Raw genomic sequence first — 17322 nt, 5'->3', positions numbered from 1 at the left:
GTAGGGTATACACAGTGTGGGCATCTTTCTAGAGATTTCTCCTTTTTCAGTATAGGCAAAAATGGTAAGAACATTAGCGTATGTAATAGAAACATGCTTATACTACACATGGGCATGGCAAACCTTCCTCTGGGCATAGACATTTGCAGCATTTGCAGTAATAACATAACAGAACAATCAGTATTGACAGAATTATAGCTAGGCTTATAAATTGTATCCACATTTACTTATCCGGAGATGGTCCTCTTAGCTTCAGCTGTGCATAGACTAGTCAGCTTCTGGGATGTGACTAGAGCAGAGCTTGCAGGATCCTCAAGCTTCAGCCATGTGTAGACTGACCAGCCTCCGGTGTGGTCAGAGCAGGGCAGTTGTCCTTCTTACCGGTAGTTGGGTGTTACCATAGGACTGTTCGGGTGGGGCGATCTGGGTCTTGTTGGCTAGTCCACTGGTCGTCTTCGGGAGTCACTGCTGCCGCTGGTTTTAGCTGGCTATGGTGAATCCAAGGTTTGACACCTGCAACTTTAACAGCAGTGGGAGTAGACATGATCACAACATGGGGCCCATCCCGTAAGGGCCCCAGGGTTGTTGGATTCTACCTTTTTTTTTTTTTTTTTTTTTTTTTTTTGAGACAGAGTCTCGCTCTGTTGCCTCGGCTGGAGTGCAGTGGCACAATCTCAGCTCACTGCAAGCTCTGCCTCCCAGGTTCACGCCATTCTCCTACCTCAGCCTCCCAAGTAGCTGGGACTATAGGTACCCACCACCATGCCTGGCTAATTTTTTGTTTTCGTATTTTTAGTAGAGAAGGGGTTTCACCATGTTAGCCAGGATGGTCTCGATCTCCTGACCTCATGATCCACCCGCCTCGGCCTCCCAGAATGCTGGGATTACAGGCGTGAGCCACCACGTCCAGCCTGGATACCACCTTTTAACCCAGACAGAATCCCCCAGTTTATGTGGATGCACTGGGTCTGTTAGACTTACAGGTATCCTTTCCCTTACCCAGCCTTGCACCTCCTGCATTATTACCCCTTACGCATGCATCTGTCTTCTAAGGGTTAGCTCTCCTAACTCCTTTAAATCCCCTCTAATTTGATTAATTATTGGGGGTGGCCTTCTGAAAAATATTTCATAGGGCTAATACCCAATTTGTTTTGTAGGTATACACCTGACCTGGAGGAGGACCATGGGCAAGACCTTATCCCATTGTAAGTGAGTTTCCTGGCAAAAGTTTTTTAGTAGCTGTTTGAGTGTCTGGTTCATCCGTTCCACCTTCCCTGAACTCTCTGGTTGGTAGGCTGTGTGCAGTTTTCATCTGATCTTTAAAAGCTGAGTGAGCTGTTGTGCTACTTCTGCCACAAATACAGGACCATTGTCTGATCCTAGGGTTAAAGGCAATTCAAACCTTGGTATGATGCCTTTTAGTAGCACCTTTGTCACCTCTCGTGCCTTTTCAGTCCTGGTGGGCAAGGCCTCAACCTACCCCAAGAAGGTGCAAAGAAACACTAGCATATACCAGTAACCTCCTGCTCAAGGCAAATCGGTAAAGTCTAGAAGCAGGTTCTCAAAAGGCACAGCTCCCATTTCCTGAATTCCTGGGGGTCGAGTAGGTCCTTGTTTTGGCTTATTCCAGGCACAGGATAGACATTGTTCGCAAACAGCACGGGTGATGGCAGAGAGCCGTGGCACATAGAAGTGTTGACCTATCAAAGCCTCTAGGGCCGTCTTTCCCATGTGTGTTCCTTGATGGATCTGCTTCACAAATCTTGGGGCTATTGTCTCTGGGACGGCTAACCTCCTGTCAGAGAACAGTCACCATCCACCTTTAATGTATTTCCCTGTTTCCAGAACAAACCAAGCTTTTTCACTTGAAGAGTTAATGGGGTACCTCCAGCAAAGGGGGCTCTATAAGGAGAGGCATTGTTAGAGTTCTTTCTTCAGGTAAAGCCTTGCTCATTGCTGCCCGCCGAGCCTCTCGGTCTGCCTTTCTGTTGCCCTGTGCCTCATAGCTTTTCCCAATTTGGTGTTCTTTGCAATGAATGACAGCCACCTTCTCTGAAGCCCATATGGCTTCTAATAATTGCAAAATTTCCTCTCTGTTTTTTATTTCTTTTCCTTCGGTAGTCAAAAGTCCTCTCTCTTTGTATATCGCCCCATGGGTATGCAGAGTTGCAAAAGCATATTTAGAGTCAGTCTATATGTTTACTTTCTTCCCCTTGGCCAATAACAGTGCTCTGGTTAATGCTATTAATTCAGCCTTCTGAGTGGAGGTCCAAGAAGGTAAGGCTTGAGCCTCGACCACCGAGTGTTGGGTCACTACTGCATACCCTGCATATTGCACCCCATGTGTTATGAAACTGCTGCCATCAGTGAAGTATTTAACATCTGGGCTCTCCAAGGGAGTATCTCTGAGGTCTTCCTGGCTCAAGAACACTTCATCCACAATCTTTATGCAACAGTGGGAAAAGTCCTGCCAGCAGTGATGCAACCCACCATCCTTCCAATCAGGCTCCTCCAGAGGCAGCAGGGTAGCTGGGTTCAAGGTATTTATATTCTCTAGTGTTATCTGGGGATTTTCACATAGAAGCCCTTGATACTTAAGCATTCTAGAGTTGGACAGCCAACCATGTCCTCTTTGCTCCATTAAGGTGACTACAGCGTGTGTCACCCGAACTATTAACTTCTGACCTAAGCCTAGCTCGTTGGCATCTTCTATAAGGATTGCAGTAGCTGCCAATGCCCTGAGGCAGCTGGGCCAACCTAAAGCCACCAAGTCCAGTCTTTTGGATAAGTATGCTACCAGCTGATGCCAAGAGCCCAACAACTGAGTTAAGACTCTGACTGCCATTCCGTTTCATTCATCCACATACAGAAAGAAGGGCTTTTTTACATCTGGCAACCCTAGTGCCAGGGCCTGGATGAGAGCTCCCTTTATATCCTTGAAGGCCTTTTCCTGTTCCTTTTCCCATAGGAGGAGCTCTCTTTCCTTTCCTTTTATAGCCTCATACAAGGGCCTTGCTATAAATCTGGAACCCAGATTTGGCAGAATCCCGCCATGCCTAGAAATTCCCTGACCTGCTGCCTTGTAACTGGGGTGGGCAATGCACACACAGCCTCCTTGCGTGCACTTCCAAGCCTGTGCTGGCCTTGGGATATCATGAATCCTAGACATCCAACCTCCTGAAAACAGACTTTTGCCTTGTCGTTGGACACTTTATAACCAGCTTCACACAGCAGGTGAAGAAGCCTCTCTGTTCCGTGAAGTGATTCCTCCCTCATGGGGGCAGAAAATAGCAAATCATCAATGTGTTGTAATAGCCCACAGTTGTCACTAGGTGGCGCAAAAGCCTCAAGATGGGTAGCCAAAGCCTCCTTGAAGATAGTGGGAGAATTATTAACCCCCTGAGGCAGCCTTGTCCAGGTATACTGTGATTGCCCCCACTGGAAGGCAAATGTAGGCTGACTTTAGGGAGCAAGCCTCAAGCAAAAGAAAGCGCCCTTTAAGTCCAGACACGTGAACCACGTGGCCTCAGCAGGAATCTGTCGCAACCTTGTGTATGGGTTGGGTACTATGGCATGCATAGTGACAGTGGCCTTGTTTACCGCCCGGAGTTTCTGCACTGGCCTTTATTCACCATTTGGTTTGCGCACAGGCAGCAGAGGAGTAGTCCAGGAGGACTTGCATTTCACTATAACCCCATGTTCATAGAGCCGATTGAGATGTTTTGTTATGCCTTCAATTGCTTCTCTGGGTAGTGGGTACTGACGGACTCGTACCAAGGCAGCATGAGGGTTAAGCTCTACTACCACTGGGGATCTGTTTGCAGCAAGTCCAGGGGTGTTGTCCTTAGCCTATACACCTGATACCTTGAAAAGCATTCCCCACATATTGTGTAGGTCCGGCTCTGGCAGCCGCCTGGTATACAGTGCATAGAGCCGCCATTCCTCAGTTCTTGGGACAAAGGCAATGCCATTGCCTTTGGCTTCCCTATCTCCAAGGTCATACTCCTTTTAGGTGTAAAGGAAATTTGTGCCTGCAGTTTCTGGAGTAAGTCTCTCCCCATCAAGGGCACTGGACAATTTGGCATATATGGAAACACATGCTGCACTTCTTGTCCCCCAATAACGCATCTCCTGGATTTCGAAAGGTCTCTTTTCTTTGGCCCCAGTAGCACCTACGATAGTAGCACAGTTCTTTGTGGGGGGCTAATTGGGTGAGTTACCACAGAGAAATCAGCAGCAGTATCAACCAAAAAAATCCACTAATTGGCCCCCTACTTCCATAGAGACCATAGGCTCCCCGGGGGCCTAAAATGATGGAGCCTGGTCTGTCTCAGTCCTCAAAATTCTCGGCCCCTGCTAGGCCGATCAGATCAGGATCTGCCTTTGAAGCACCACAACTAGCAACCGAATGCCACACTCGGGTGTTAGGCCATTGACCGTCATCTCCATCCTCTTCCTTTTCAGGGCACTCATTTTCCAATGGCCCATTTGCCTGCACCTTGCACATTGGTTCCTGTCCAACTGGAACCGGCTTTCATCTCCCAGTCTTGTTTGCCCCCTTCCTCAGTCTCTGCCTCAGCCTCGCCCTCTAGCAAATCCAGGGTTACTTTCTGCTAGTGCAGCAGCTATAAATTGAGCTGTCTCTTTGTTTCTATTTCTGGTTTTTCTTTCTTCCTTTCTCTCCACCTTTTCTTCCTGGTTTATGTATATTTTGTTTGCTATTTCCAGGGGTTCACTAATATTTTTCCCTGCAAAGCCTTCCAGCCTCTGAAGTTTTTGTCTTATGTCTCCCTGAGCTTGCCTGACAAATGCCATATTTATCATATTTCAGTTTTTAGGAGCCTCTGGAATAATTGGAGTGTACAGTCTATAGGCCTCACAAAGCCTTTCATTAAATGCATTTGGGCTTTTGTCAGGCTTTTGGCATACTTCTGATATTTTGCTCATATTCATTGCCTTCCTTCCTCCCTCCTGCTTTTATCTCATTCAGGAGTGCCTTTCTACATAGCTGCAGCCCTTCCATGTCCCTTGCCTCATTTGGGTCCCAGTTAGGGTCCTCATCTGGTTATCGCTCCATGGTGAACTGGCACGGGTTAGGGGTGGTCTCTGGGGCTTCCCCTTGTAACCAGCTGAGAGCTGCCTGATTAACTCTCTTATGCTCCTCTGTATTAAATAATGTTAGCAAAAGTTTCTGACAGTCTGGCCAGGTTGGGTTATGTGTCATAATAATAGAATTCACCAAATCAGTGAGAGCCTGAGGTTTTTCTGTGTAGGAGGGGGTGTGCTGTTTCCAATTTAAGCAATCAGTAGTGGAGAAAGGCTGATAAACATAAAGCCTAGGGCCAGCTTGTATCTGCCTCTGGGCATCATAAACTTGTGTCCTGGTCTCTCGAAGTGGCATCTGCAAAGCCCGTGGTCGGCCTGAGCAGAGGCACCCAGCTGCCTCGCCCTGTCCATCTTCCTTGTTTTTTTCTAATGGGGGCTTCTGATCCTCTGTGGGGGGAGATTGAGCCTCACTTTCCTCTGAGCCCAACTCTACAGACACTCCTGACTCTGCCTCCTGCCTTATTCTGGTCAAAGACGGGTAGACTGGCACATATGGGGGTAGACATTCCCTTTCCTCAGGTAGGGCCTGAAGAACTGGTTTCGGCTGAGGCTTCAGGGATTCCTTTTCCTGGGAGACGCTAGGGGCTTTCGGTTCCTCTGCTTCCTTTGGTTGGGCTGCACGAGCCACTAATAATGCCTTGCAATATCCCTCTAGGCAGGGCTGTAGCCACTTGAGGCGACTTTGTGCCACATGGAGCCAAGAGTCTATATAGGGAAACTGGTCTGGGTATCCTGGTTGTCCTCGAACTCCAGTGACCACCTTAAACACATGGCCAGTTAATTCCCTGTCTATTATACCTTCAGAGGTGCCACCCCACATTGAAAGCAGGCCAATCTATTTCACAGTATGTCCTTAGCTTTAGAGCATCCAGTTTCATCCCATAATCACCTCTAAATCCTTTTTTAAAACTCTATATCATGCACTCCAAAGGAGTTACTTTCAATGCCTTCCCTCCCATTTCCACCCTTGCAGTGCACTTTCACTCTCACTTTCACCCTTGGGTCCACCAGACCGGGTCCTATTATGGGAGTTTCATACACTGCTTAGCCAGGAACGTGCATTCCCCTGTCACAGCCTGCTGTGGCTGTGAAGCTGGTCTTATCAGCTATATACAGTGTCGTAGGTCTGATTTCCCCCACACTCGCCTCGGAGCACACAGCCCATGCTAAGGGATCTGTGCCTCCCCACATCACTCCCCACATTGGCCTCTCCCGAGACTATCTCTTTCTCATACTTTCACACACCTCCCCTGCACCAGGACTCCTCATCGGATGAAACAAGCGCCTCTTGTGTCCCGGGTGAGCCTAGTTAGGCTCCCACATTCACACATATACACACACCACTCCTATCCCAGGACTCCTCATCGGACAAAACGACCCTCTCTCATGTCCCAGGTAGGTTCACATGCACCCACACACTCCCAGTTGGGGTGGCAAGCCACTCTTGCCACCCTGCCAGCAAGCTCTACCTTGCTACACTTGCCGCTGTATTGGCCCATTTTCTCCCTTTTCCCAGTTCCGTTGTTAGTGGGGACATGAGGTTCATCCAAATTGGCAAGCCACTCTTGCTGCCCCCAGCCACTCTGGGTTAGATTAATGGTCGGTCCCTGAGAGGTAACCAAGCTCTCCTTCATCCTTATGGGACGAGCTTTCCTGTCTTGGGCCCTTGCTCCTTACCACAGTTCCTGAAGTGCTGGTATCGTCCTGCAGCCCCGTCCCCGAATCCGTTGCACTGCCAGGCAGGCCAGTGGGATGCAAGGAGAGCCAGTCTCTGTCCGGGTGAAGCTCCCCTGTGGCAAGTCTTAGATGCCAGGTCTCCCCTGGTCCCAGGGCTCTAGTTCTGAAGGCAAAGGGAACAGTAAATCTGTCGTCTCCAATCCCAGGCGAGTCCCCAGAAATGTTACGGGATGTTTTAAGGAATCAGAGACCAATGGGGTTCAGGAAGATATTTATTATTTAAGTGCACTGGCCCAGTCGGATTAACAACCAAAGGACTGAGCCCTGAACAAACAGTTAAGTTACCTTTTAAGCATTTTGTGGGGTGGGTGGAGATCTGTGAAGGGGGAAGCATATTACAGGAGTGAGAAACAAGGACAGTTATTTAATTAACTGAGACGTGCATTACAGCATTTCTTTCTTTTCAAGGAAAACCATGTTTTACGACTTGAGTTTATCTGTCTAGTGAACCTGCAGCTGCACAGCTAGAGAAACAGGGTCTTCACAATGCCTGGGAAAGGAAGAGAGATAAGGCTCCCTAGCCACAGAGAAACAGGCAGTTAATTTTTAAAGGACTCCAGCTCTTTCTCTTTCTCAGGGGCAATTGGGTTGTCTTACATACAACTGAGTTTCTGCTTACACATTCTTTAATTTCCTTTAATTCCTATTCCAATACCATAGAAGCAATTAAGGGCAGGTCTAGAGTTAGTTAAGGTGGAGGTGGTGATAGAGAGAAGGACAGGGTTACATTGATAAGGCTGACAATTAGAAGGGGCAGTTCTTTTAATGAAATAGATGAGGGGTTTTAGATCTGCACAAACCTTTTTCATGGAAGTCCAACTTTGCTTCTGAGTAGTTTAAAGGACATAGTCCCATTTACTACAAGGTTGCCAGGCTATAGGAGCAGAAAATCAGCATCTTGGCTGCAGGTGATCACAACAATGAGTGCTAGGGGTAACTGTGTAAATTAGAGGGCTGGGGCATAAATAATTGTGTGAAAAGGTTAGCTGTCATTGATCTTTTACATTTCCACAAAGTATGATAAAGCAAGCATTAAAGGCAATGGTCTGAGGTGAGTCAGACTTAGTTACAAAGGAGCTAGTAACAGAACAAGGAAAGGAAAGGAAGCAATATAGAAGGTATATGAAAATTAAGCTTTCTTTAACTTTAACTTAGTAGGGCTTAATCCTAGTACAGTAACGCATGATTCTGACGAAGAAGATGTTTTCTTGACTTGAGTATGGTGGGTCCATCCTTTCTTGGCTGTGCGGACGGCAGTCTCAGTGGTTAACAGCAAAAAATAGGGTCCTTCCCAGGCTGGCTCGAGTTTTTTTCTTTCTGTCTTTTGATAAGGATGTGGTTTCCAGGCTTGTGCTGGTGTACTGGAAATTCTAGGGGTGGTGCCTGTGCTAAAAGACTTTTAGCACAGGGAAGGGAAAGTGGAAGATAAATTAAGTACATAATTTTTGCTGCATATCCTGGGGCTTGAGGCCCCATGGTGATGCCTCCCACTCCATTCCTGCTCAGCACCACTCATGCGATGCTGTGGCCCTGCCCCCACTTAAGATCTTGGCCTTCTAGTGGCCTTCACCTCCCCTGCGCATTGTGGCCTTTGGGATGAGGGGCTTGTGACTTACCCAGCCGCCCTTGGGCCTTAAGAAAGCTAAACACCATTTTATATTTGACAATGTTTTTTGTATGATTTTGTACCACATAAGATAAAATTTACCTTTATATTAATGTGCTATTAATGTTAAACTTAATTTTAATAAAATCTTGTAGTCTCCCATTTTAATGTCTGACTATAAGGTAAGATTTTTATAGCCTCTTTTTAACATGTTAAAATTTTTGTGAAAGAGCATGTTAGTGATTTAAGAAAAATCTATTGTGCTTTTATTTTAATGTCCAGTTCACAGAAAAACTGGATGATAAACCCTTTAGCTTTAGCGAAAATGTTTACACACAGAATTTCCTTCATAATTAACATGTTAAAACTTGCTTACAGCTTTAAAACAAAATTTTTTTAACCTTTTAATGTAGGTAAAAATCCATATTCTTATGCCTCCTTATAATCCTTTTATTAAGAGCATATTTTATTTTTCTTACATACTTTGTACATAAACTGTTGTTTTAATAGTTTTACATTCACTAGGCCTAATTACATTTAAATTATACAATATTTCTTGCATAAATTCCCTTTTATAACTTTTCTTATGACTTTCACAATTTCAACATGTCTTAACTTTCTGCCTTCCTTTTACACTATTTCTCTTCCTAGTTTCACCCTCTGTATCTTTGATTTCTGTCTCTTCCAGTTTCCCTCTTACTTATTCTTTCCCCCCATTTCTCTCTCTCTCATTTGCACTTTCTTTTTCTCTCTCTCTCCCCATCATCCCTTGTTTCCTTTTTCCCTCCCGAGTTCTCCTGGTCCTGCGGCAGGTGGAGCCGGGCAATGGCATGAGCCCCGCCCCCACACACGCACTGCTGTCTGTTTCATCTGTTTCATCTGGTTTTTTTTTCTTTTCCCAATTTCCCTTTTTACTTTTCTCCTTTGTTCCTACACTCAGTTTCTTGGCTAGGTGAGATTTGTGGGGCTGCAGTCCAGGCCCCAGGCCATCACTGGCCCAGAGGCTTGGCAGATGCCTGCTGCAAATTGCAAGAATTATGCCCTTTCACCTCCTCTGCTCTCCTTCCAGCTCCGTTCCCCACCCTCTTTTTCACATAGAGCTGGGCTGGGGAGAGGAACTTAACCCTTTGTGCACCTGTCTGGCTCCCTGCTTGCTGTTTTTGTTCTCTTTCTCTCTGACTTCCTTTCCTGGTTTCTTTTTACTCCCTGCTGGTCTTTCCTTTGCCTCTGCCAGCCACCTATGCTGCTGTTTTCCCCTCTCTCCTTCCCCTTCACCTAGGGGAGCAACCAGTGGGAATGGAGCTTAGCCTTTTTCTTTCCCCAAGAAGAGAGGAAAGGGGAGTTTTGAATATATGTATATATTTACTACCAGAGATTTGTGTGAGGTTCAACCCCCACAATGGGGATTTCTCACCTCTTTTTGAGGGTCAACCCCCCAATGGAGATTTCTCACCTCTTTTTGAGGTTCAACCCCCCGCCATGGGGATTTCTTACCTCTTTTTAAGGTTTAACCCCCTCAATGGGGATTTCTCACCTCTTTTTAACCTCCAAGATATCCTGACTAAGGAATACTTTACCTCTCCCCATGGCTTTCTTTCCCTAGTCCTGACTAAGGAATGCTTTACCACCCCTGCGGTTTCTCTCCTTGGTATGTCTTAACCAAGGAATACTTTACCACCCTGCCACTTTTTCCTTAGTCCCCACCACCAAGGAAATACTTTACCAGCTCTCCCAGTGTTTTTTTTTTTTTTTTTTTTTTTTCCTCAGTCTGTGCACAGAGTTTCCTGGTTCACGTGATATGTGAGGATGCTTTACTCCAGATTACCAGCCAGTGTTTTTTTCCTGCGTTGCTGAGAGTCTGGGTTTATTCATCACACCAGGTGGGCCTTAATTCCATATCCCTGAGGCCACTGCAATAAGGCAGAGGAGTATGCTCCCTCATGAGAAAGGACTGGAGACCGCCCCTGGAAGAGAATGTATCTGTGTATGGATTTCCACCAAAATTGTTAGAAATGCTTGTTCCCCAGTGCCATAAAGAAATTTACTTGAATGTAAATATAATTTCCTCAGCAAGGGCATTTTTACTCTCTGCAGAAAGGGTACACTCGCCAGCAGTTCTGCCACTAGAGTACACTGAACAAGGGAGACAGGGTCGTTTATAACCTGACATGTCCACCCTACTGACAGGTGACGACGTGCTAGCAGCCCTCACTCTCAGCGCCTCCTCGGCCTCGGCATCTGCTCTGGCCACACTTGAGGAGCCCTTCAGCCCACCACTGCACTGTGGGAGCCCCTCTCTGGGCCGGCTGAGGCTGGAGCTGGCTCCCTCTGCTTGCTGGGAGGCATGGAGGGAGAGGCGCGGATGGGAACCAGGTTGCGCTCAGCGCTCGAAGGCCAGTGTGAGTTCTGGGTGGGTGCGGGCTCAGCCAGCCCTGCACTCAGAGTGGCCTGCCAGTGCCACCAGCCCCAGGCAGTGAGGGGCTTAGCACCCAGGCCAGCAGCTGCAGAGGGTGCTCCGGGTCCCCCCGCAGTGCTGGCCTGCCCACACCATGCTCAAATTCTTGCCAGGCCTCAGCTGCCTTCCCACGGGGCAGGGCTTGAGACCTGCAGCCCGCCATGCCTGAGTCTCCCCTATAGGTGCCTCACCTTGCTCTGCGGCGCCTGGTCCCATCAACCGCCCAAGGGCTCAGGAGTGCAGGCGTGCAGCATGGGACTAGTGGGCAGCTCCACCCGTGGCCCTGGCATGGGATCCATTAGGCGAAGCAAGCTGGGCTCCTGAGTCAGGTGAGGTCTTGGAGAATTTTTATGTCTAGCTGGAGGATTGTATAGGCACCAATAAGCACTCTTTGTCTAGCTCAGGGTTTGTGGATGCACCAATCAGCACTCTGTATCTAGCTAATCTGGTGGGGACTTGGAGAACTTTTATGTCTAGCTCAAGGTTTGTAAATGCACCAATCAGCACCCTGTGTCTAGCTAATCTAGTGGGGACCTGGAGAACTTTTGTGTCTAGCTAAAGGATTGTAAATGCACCAATCAGCACTCTGTGTCTAGCTCACAGATTGTAAATGCACCAATCAGCTCTCTGTAAAATGGATCAATCAGCTCTCTGTAAAATGGACCAATCAGCAGGATGTGGGTGGGGCTAGATAAGGGAATAAAAGCAGGTTGCCCGAGTCAGCCAGGGGCAAGCCACTCAGGTCCCTTTCCACACTGTGGAAGCTTTGTTCTTTTGCTCTTTACAGTAAACCTTGCTGCTGCTCTCTCTTTGGGTCCACGCTGCCTTCATGAGCTGTAACACTCACTGCAAAAGTCTGCAGCTTCACTCATGAAGCCAGCGAGACCATGAACCCACCGGGAGGAATGAACAACTCCAGACACACCACCTATAAGAGCTGTAACACTCACCACGATGGTCCACGGCTTCATTCTTGAAGTCAGCAAGACCAAGAACCCACCAATTGTGGACACACTACTGCTGTGTCCAGTTTCCATTGACTGGAATGGAACCTCACATTCTGTATTAGTCCCGACTGGCTAGCAACTTAGAATTTTTTATGAGAGGCAAAGGCAGAGGAGAACAAAGGAAGGAGGAAGTAATTTATGGAATGCCGAGAAAGGTAAAAACACCTTCAAATAAGGAAAGGGAACAGGCTATGGCCTAATGCTTGCTTGGACCAGTATAAGCATGCCAGGGCAAATATTTAGGCTAAATTGTGGGAGCTAAGAACATAAAGCACATTGATTTCTTTATTACGGCTCACAGATATTTAAGAATGTTTGCCCAGGTCTTTGAATAAATTTTGCTTCCAAGAATAAACAAAATAGAGAATAGGAAAGCAGTATAAACAATCAGCAGAACCAAAATGTGGTTCTCAGAAAGATCAACAAAGTTGACAAACTTTTAACCAGACTAAGAAAAAGAGAGAATATCAAAAACTAAAATAAGAAATGAAAGAGGGGATAATACTGGTACAAAAACAGACACATAGACCAATGGAACAGAATAGAGAGCCCAGAAATAAAGCTGCACACCTATGGCCATTTGATCTCCTACAAAAATGAACAATGGGGAAAGGACTCCCTATTCAATAAATGGTGCTGACATAGCTAGCTAGCTATATGCAGAAGAATGAAACTGGACCCCTACCTTTTATCATATACAAAAATTAACTGAAGATGGGTTAAAGATTTAAATGTAAGACATCAAACTATAAGAACCCTAGAAAATCTAGGAAACACCGTTCTGGACATCAGCCTTGAGAAAGAGTTTGTAAATCCTCAAAAGCAATTGCAACAAAAACAAAAATTTACAATTGGGACCCAAGTAAACTAAAGCGCTTTTGCATAGCAAAAGAATCTATAAACAGAGTAAATAGACAACCCACAGAATGGGAGAAAATATTCACAAACTATGCATCCAACAAAGGCCTAGTATCCAGAATCTATAAGGAAATAATTCAAGAAATAAAAAACAAGTAACTCCATTAAAAAGTGGGCAAACAACACATGAACAGATATTTTTCAAAATAAGACATACAAGTGGCCAACAAACATTTGAAAAAATGTTCAATATCACTAATCATCAGAGAAATGCAAATCAAAACCACAATGAGATACCATCTCACACCCATCAGAATGGCTATTATTAATAAGTCAAAAAACAACAGATGCTGGTGATGCTGCAGAAAAAAAGGACACTTACACACTGTTGGTGGAAATGTGAATTAGTTCAGCCACTTTGGAGAGCAGTTTGGAGAATTCTCAAAGAACTTAGAACAGAACTGTCATTTGACCCAGCAATCCCATTACTGGCATATATCCAAAAGAAAATAAACTGTTCTACCAAAAAGACACATGCACTCATATATTCATCACAGCAATATTCACTATAGTGAAGGCGTGGACTCAACCTAGATGCCTATCAAGGGTGGACTGGATAAAGAAAATGTGGTACATATACACCATGGTATACTGTGCAGACATAAAAAAGAATGAAATCATGTCTTTTGCAGCAACACAGATGCAGCTGGAGGCCATTATCCTAAGTTAATTAACACAGGAACAGAAAACCAAATACTGCATGTACTCACTTACAGTGGTAGCTAAACATTGGGTACTCATGGACAAAAAGATGGCAATAATAGGCACTGGGGACTGATGGGGGAAGGTAGGGAATGGGGCAAGGGTTGAAAAACTAAATGTTGGGTACTATGTTCACTAGTATCCCATCCGAATGACAGGACCATTCATATCTCAAACATCAACATCATGCAATATACTCATGTAACAAACCTGCACATGTATCCCCTGAATCAAAGATAAAAGTTGAAATTATTTTTTAGAAGAGGGGATGTTACCACTGATATGACAGAAATAAAAAGGATTATAAGGAAATACTATGAACATTGTATTTCAACAAATTAGATGCCCTAATGTATTGAAAAAAATTCCTACAAACATACAAGCTACCAAAACTGACTCAAGAATAAATAGAAAATCTGCATAGACTTATAACAAGTATGATATTTGACAATAGTGCCAAACCATTCAAAGTGAAACGGCTTCGTCTAGGGAAATACCTGTGGTTAGCTGTCTCACGCTGATGATTAACGACATGGACACACACGTGGAGTGGGTTAAGGAGCAAAAAGTTTAACAGACAAAAAGGAAGAGAGACAGAATAAGCTTCCTCATGCTGAGAAAGCAGGTCGCCCGAGAGAGGGTTTCCGGGTTTGGGGCAAAACGTGATCAATTTTGTACGGAGGCTTGAGGAGGCAGTGATTGATTTACATAGGGCCCAGGGGATTGGTTTGACCAGGTGTTCCATTTACACAGCCCATGAAAAGACTGGCCCTCCAACCCTAATATTTTATTATGCAATTGTGGCTTCTATCTGACTGTTGCCATGACACCTGCACATGTGACTTTACCCCGCTGGTGCCATGACACCCACACACGTGGTCACAAAGAAAAGGGAGCGAGAATCGCCATATTGAATGTGCCTGGCTTCCAGGTACAGCTGCTGGTATTCAATATGAAAGCTAGCTTGCATAGCTATGCTTGCAGCTTGACGTTTCAGGCCGCTTTCTGTTAGAAAAGAAATGGTTTGGGGGTCGCTTTTTATCAATGGAAAATTCCACCAAGAACTCTTTACCCTTTCTAATTGCCTAAAATAATTTTTAATAACTGCTGTATTTAAAGGATATGTGTACCAAAACTAAGCCAAAACACAACTTTAATAGGCCTAAGGTCTGTGTGTTTGCTTCTGGACAAAATAAATGGGGTACAGAACAAATAAAAAGGTGTTGATGGGGAGAGAACGGATCATGGTCTTTCACAGAGCATTCTGTGCTTCTGGACTCAGAAAAGCTGTCAGACACCTGGTTATGGCTTATTACAGCTACAGAAAACACATTAAAATCAGTAAAGGAAAAGGGTATCACTTGAAGAGAACAGATATTCACATTTCAAATTAAATACTTCAGGAAATCCAGTTTAAATAATTGAAAGCAAAACTCAAATGCCAAAAGTGGGTAAATATTTAGTCATATTTTCTTTTAAGTTTCTTTAGATTAATTGTTGTTATTATTGTTGCTGCTGTTGAATATCCATTGCCTTCCTTTCCTTAACACTACAGGAACACAAATATGTCATCGTAGATATATTAGCGTAAGGCATTCCCTACTCTTCTAACCAATTCTGAACTCTTAACCGTGTGATTTCAAATAAAAAATTTTCCCAGGATATGCTCGGTAGTAAAGATACAAATAGGTTTGTAACAATGACATTTGGGGAAATTTATCAGGGCTTTACATGTATTTACAGAATAGAAACAGGCAGAGAATGCTTAAGGGCACCAATCCTATTTGTGAAGACTCTACCCTCGTGACCTAATAACCTACCAAAGGCTCCACCTTCTAATATAATCACATTAGGGGTCAGGATTTCAACATATGAATTTGGGGGGGGACACAAACATTGAGTCCATAGAACTGTCATATACTACTGTTCTGTAGCAGATTAGTAAATTTATGAACACACAATTTCTAGAGGAATATACTTCCTCATTGTATAATTTTTCATGTTTATTAACAGAACCAGATGTATTTAGCTTCACTATATCATATAAAAATAAAACACCAGGCCAGGCATGGTGGCTCAATCCTGTAATCCCAACACTTTGAGAGGCTAAGGTGGGCGGATCATGAGATCAGGAGATTGAGACCATCCTGGCTAACACAGTGAAACCCTATCTCTACTAAAAATACAAAAAAGTAGCCAGGCATGGTGGCACGCACCTGTAGTCCCAGCTACTCAGAAGGCTGAGGCAGGAGAATCACTTGAAACCGGGAGGTGGAGGTTGCAGTGAGCTGAGATCGCGCCACTGCACTCCAGCCTGGGCGACAGAGGGAGACTCCATCTAAAAAACCAAAATAAAATAAAACCCCAAAAGCATATAAACTTAAAACTTAGGTTCAGTAATTAGTGTTTAAGTGGTTTATCTTACTTAGAAAAGATCTAGATTCTTATTTTAGGCAAACATAACATTAAACAAGGCTAGCCATCATTTGAAGTTATTTCCCTATTAACTATTTTTACAGCATGTCCATGTTTGGCATCACAAAAGCAAAAACCTAAAATGTTAAATGCATGAGTTCATTGTTTTACTACTGTGCTTGACACATGTGAGGTAATGGATATCAGACAATTCATTTTTACCTGCATCTTTACTTGTACATTTGTTCTTAGCTTGGATATTATTATTATTATTATTATTTCAGAGACAGTCTCACTCTGTCCCCGGGGCTGGAGTGCAGTGGCTCCTTCTCAGGTTACATACATATTTGTTCCATACACATGTGTCAAGACAGCCTTCATAAATATTTATGACCCCTCCTGTATGTCTTAACCAAAAGATGTGGAAAATATAAACTAAAAAAAAAAACAAACAAACAAAAAAAAAAACTTCAATTTGTGTATTGAGTCCACCTGTCATCATATCCCCACAGGAACTCTGGATACAACTGACAGTGGGGATGGGGCATGATAAGTAATTAAGACTGAATGCTACATATTATCCCAGATAATTCAGAAAATGTCTTGTTAGCTCTGCAAAACATGAACCAACAAATCAAAACTATATCTGACCCCACATTATCGCTAGCTCAATAGTTAGCATCCTGGTTCAGGTCAGAACCGTCCTGGCGTCTAAAGCTCCTTATAACTTTGGCCCTGGTTGCAGGGATAGGCATATTTCTTTGCTGTGGATTTTACTGCTGTTGCACCTTCTGTATGGAAATGCAAGACAGGTTTTCCCAAGAGACTTTCCTGGCCTCGCACCATAATGCTCCAGCAAACGTTGTCTGTGAACCCCAGTATTTGTGAATATTTCCAACTCCAAAGGATCAGTTCCATTCTGATACCCTATAACTCCTCCCACTTTCAGCAGTAAGTAGCCAGAATAAAAACAATGCCCAAATGCCATGAAAATGGAATAGAATTTGACAGTGGGGCGTCGTAACCAAGTACCTCATTTTCTTTAAAAGAATTATTTTTAACCTTTTTTTCTTTTTCCCTCACCTCTTACTTTGCTCTTTAGGAATACAATTATAAACTTTACCTTCTTTCCAACAGGCACTCCCTGTGAAGCAGGAGAATAGGGGCTGGAGGCAGGAAACCTAAAGCTGTTTCACGCTGACTTCCTAGAACTAAATTGAAAGGAAAACCCTAACTTTCCACACCTAAGTAACAAAAGGACCAGAGGCTACTGCCTTTGCAAACCCCCACCCTTCCTTCATGGCAGATGGGAAATTGAAAGTACCTCTGATTGGTTGATTTTGGCAACCAATCAGAATTTTGTATAGGAGTGTAAC

General features: G+C 44.6%; 2 protein-coding genes across 5 annotated transcripts in view; one reads left to right on the top strand and one right to left on the bottom strand.

The window, feature by feature from the left end:
• The window catches only part of LOC102141965 (putative uncharacterized protein CXorf42), a 103415-nt gene extending 91017 nt beyond the window's left edge, over nt 1–12398 (top strand). The window contains exons 2-3 of the mRNA XM_074029898.1: nt 1158–1205; nt 10217–12398. Of these exons, the coding sequence (XP_073885999.1) occupies nt 1158–1205; nt 10217–10253 (85 nt within the window). The 3' untranslated portion in view covers nt 10254–12398. The remainder of the gene's footprint in view (nt 1–1157; nt 1206–10216) is intronic.
• Nucleotides 1–17322, bottom strand: part of RHOXF2 (Rhox homeobox family member 2) — a 57245-nt gene that overhangs the window by 10337 nt on the left and 29586 nt on the right. For 2 of the 4 annotated variants that reach the window (XM_074029895.1, XM_045384445.3), the window contains 3 exons: nt 10173–10413; nt 6784–8239; nt 228–519 (listed from right to left, as the gene is read on the bottom strand). The gene's annotated coding sequence lies outside the window, so the exon portion shown is untranslated. Of the gene's footprint in view, nt 1–227; nt 520–6783; nt 8240–10172; nt 10414–15747; nt 15870–17069; nt 17251–17322 lie in introns of those variants that run through there. The other 2 variants (XM_074029896.1, XM_074029897.1) reach the window with 2 other exon arrangements.

Source organism: Macaca fascicularis, chromosome X, assembly GCF_037993035.2.
Source record: "Macaca fascicularis isolate 582-1 chromosome X, T2T-MFA8v1.1".
In the NCBI taxonomy this organism is placed as follows: domain Eukaryota; kingdom Metazoa; phylum Chordata; class Mammalia; order Primates; family Cercopithecidae; genus Macaca; species Macaca fascicularis.
This window is presented reverse-complemented; position numbering and strand designations above follow the sequence as displayed.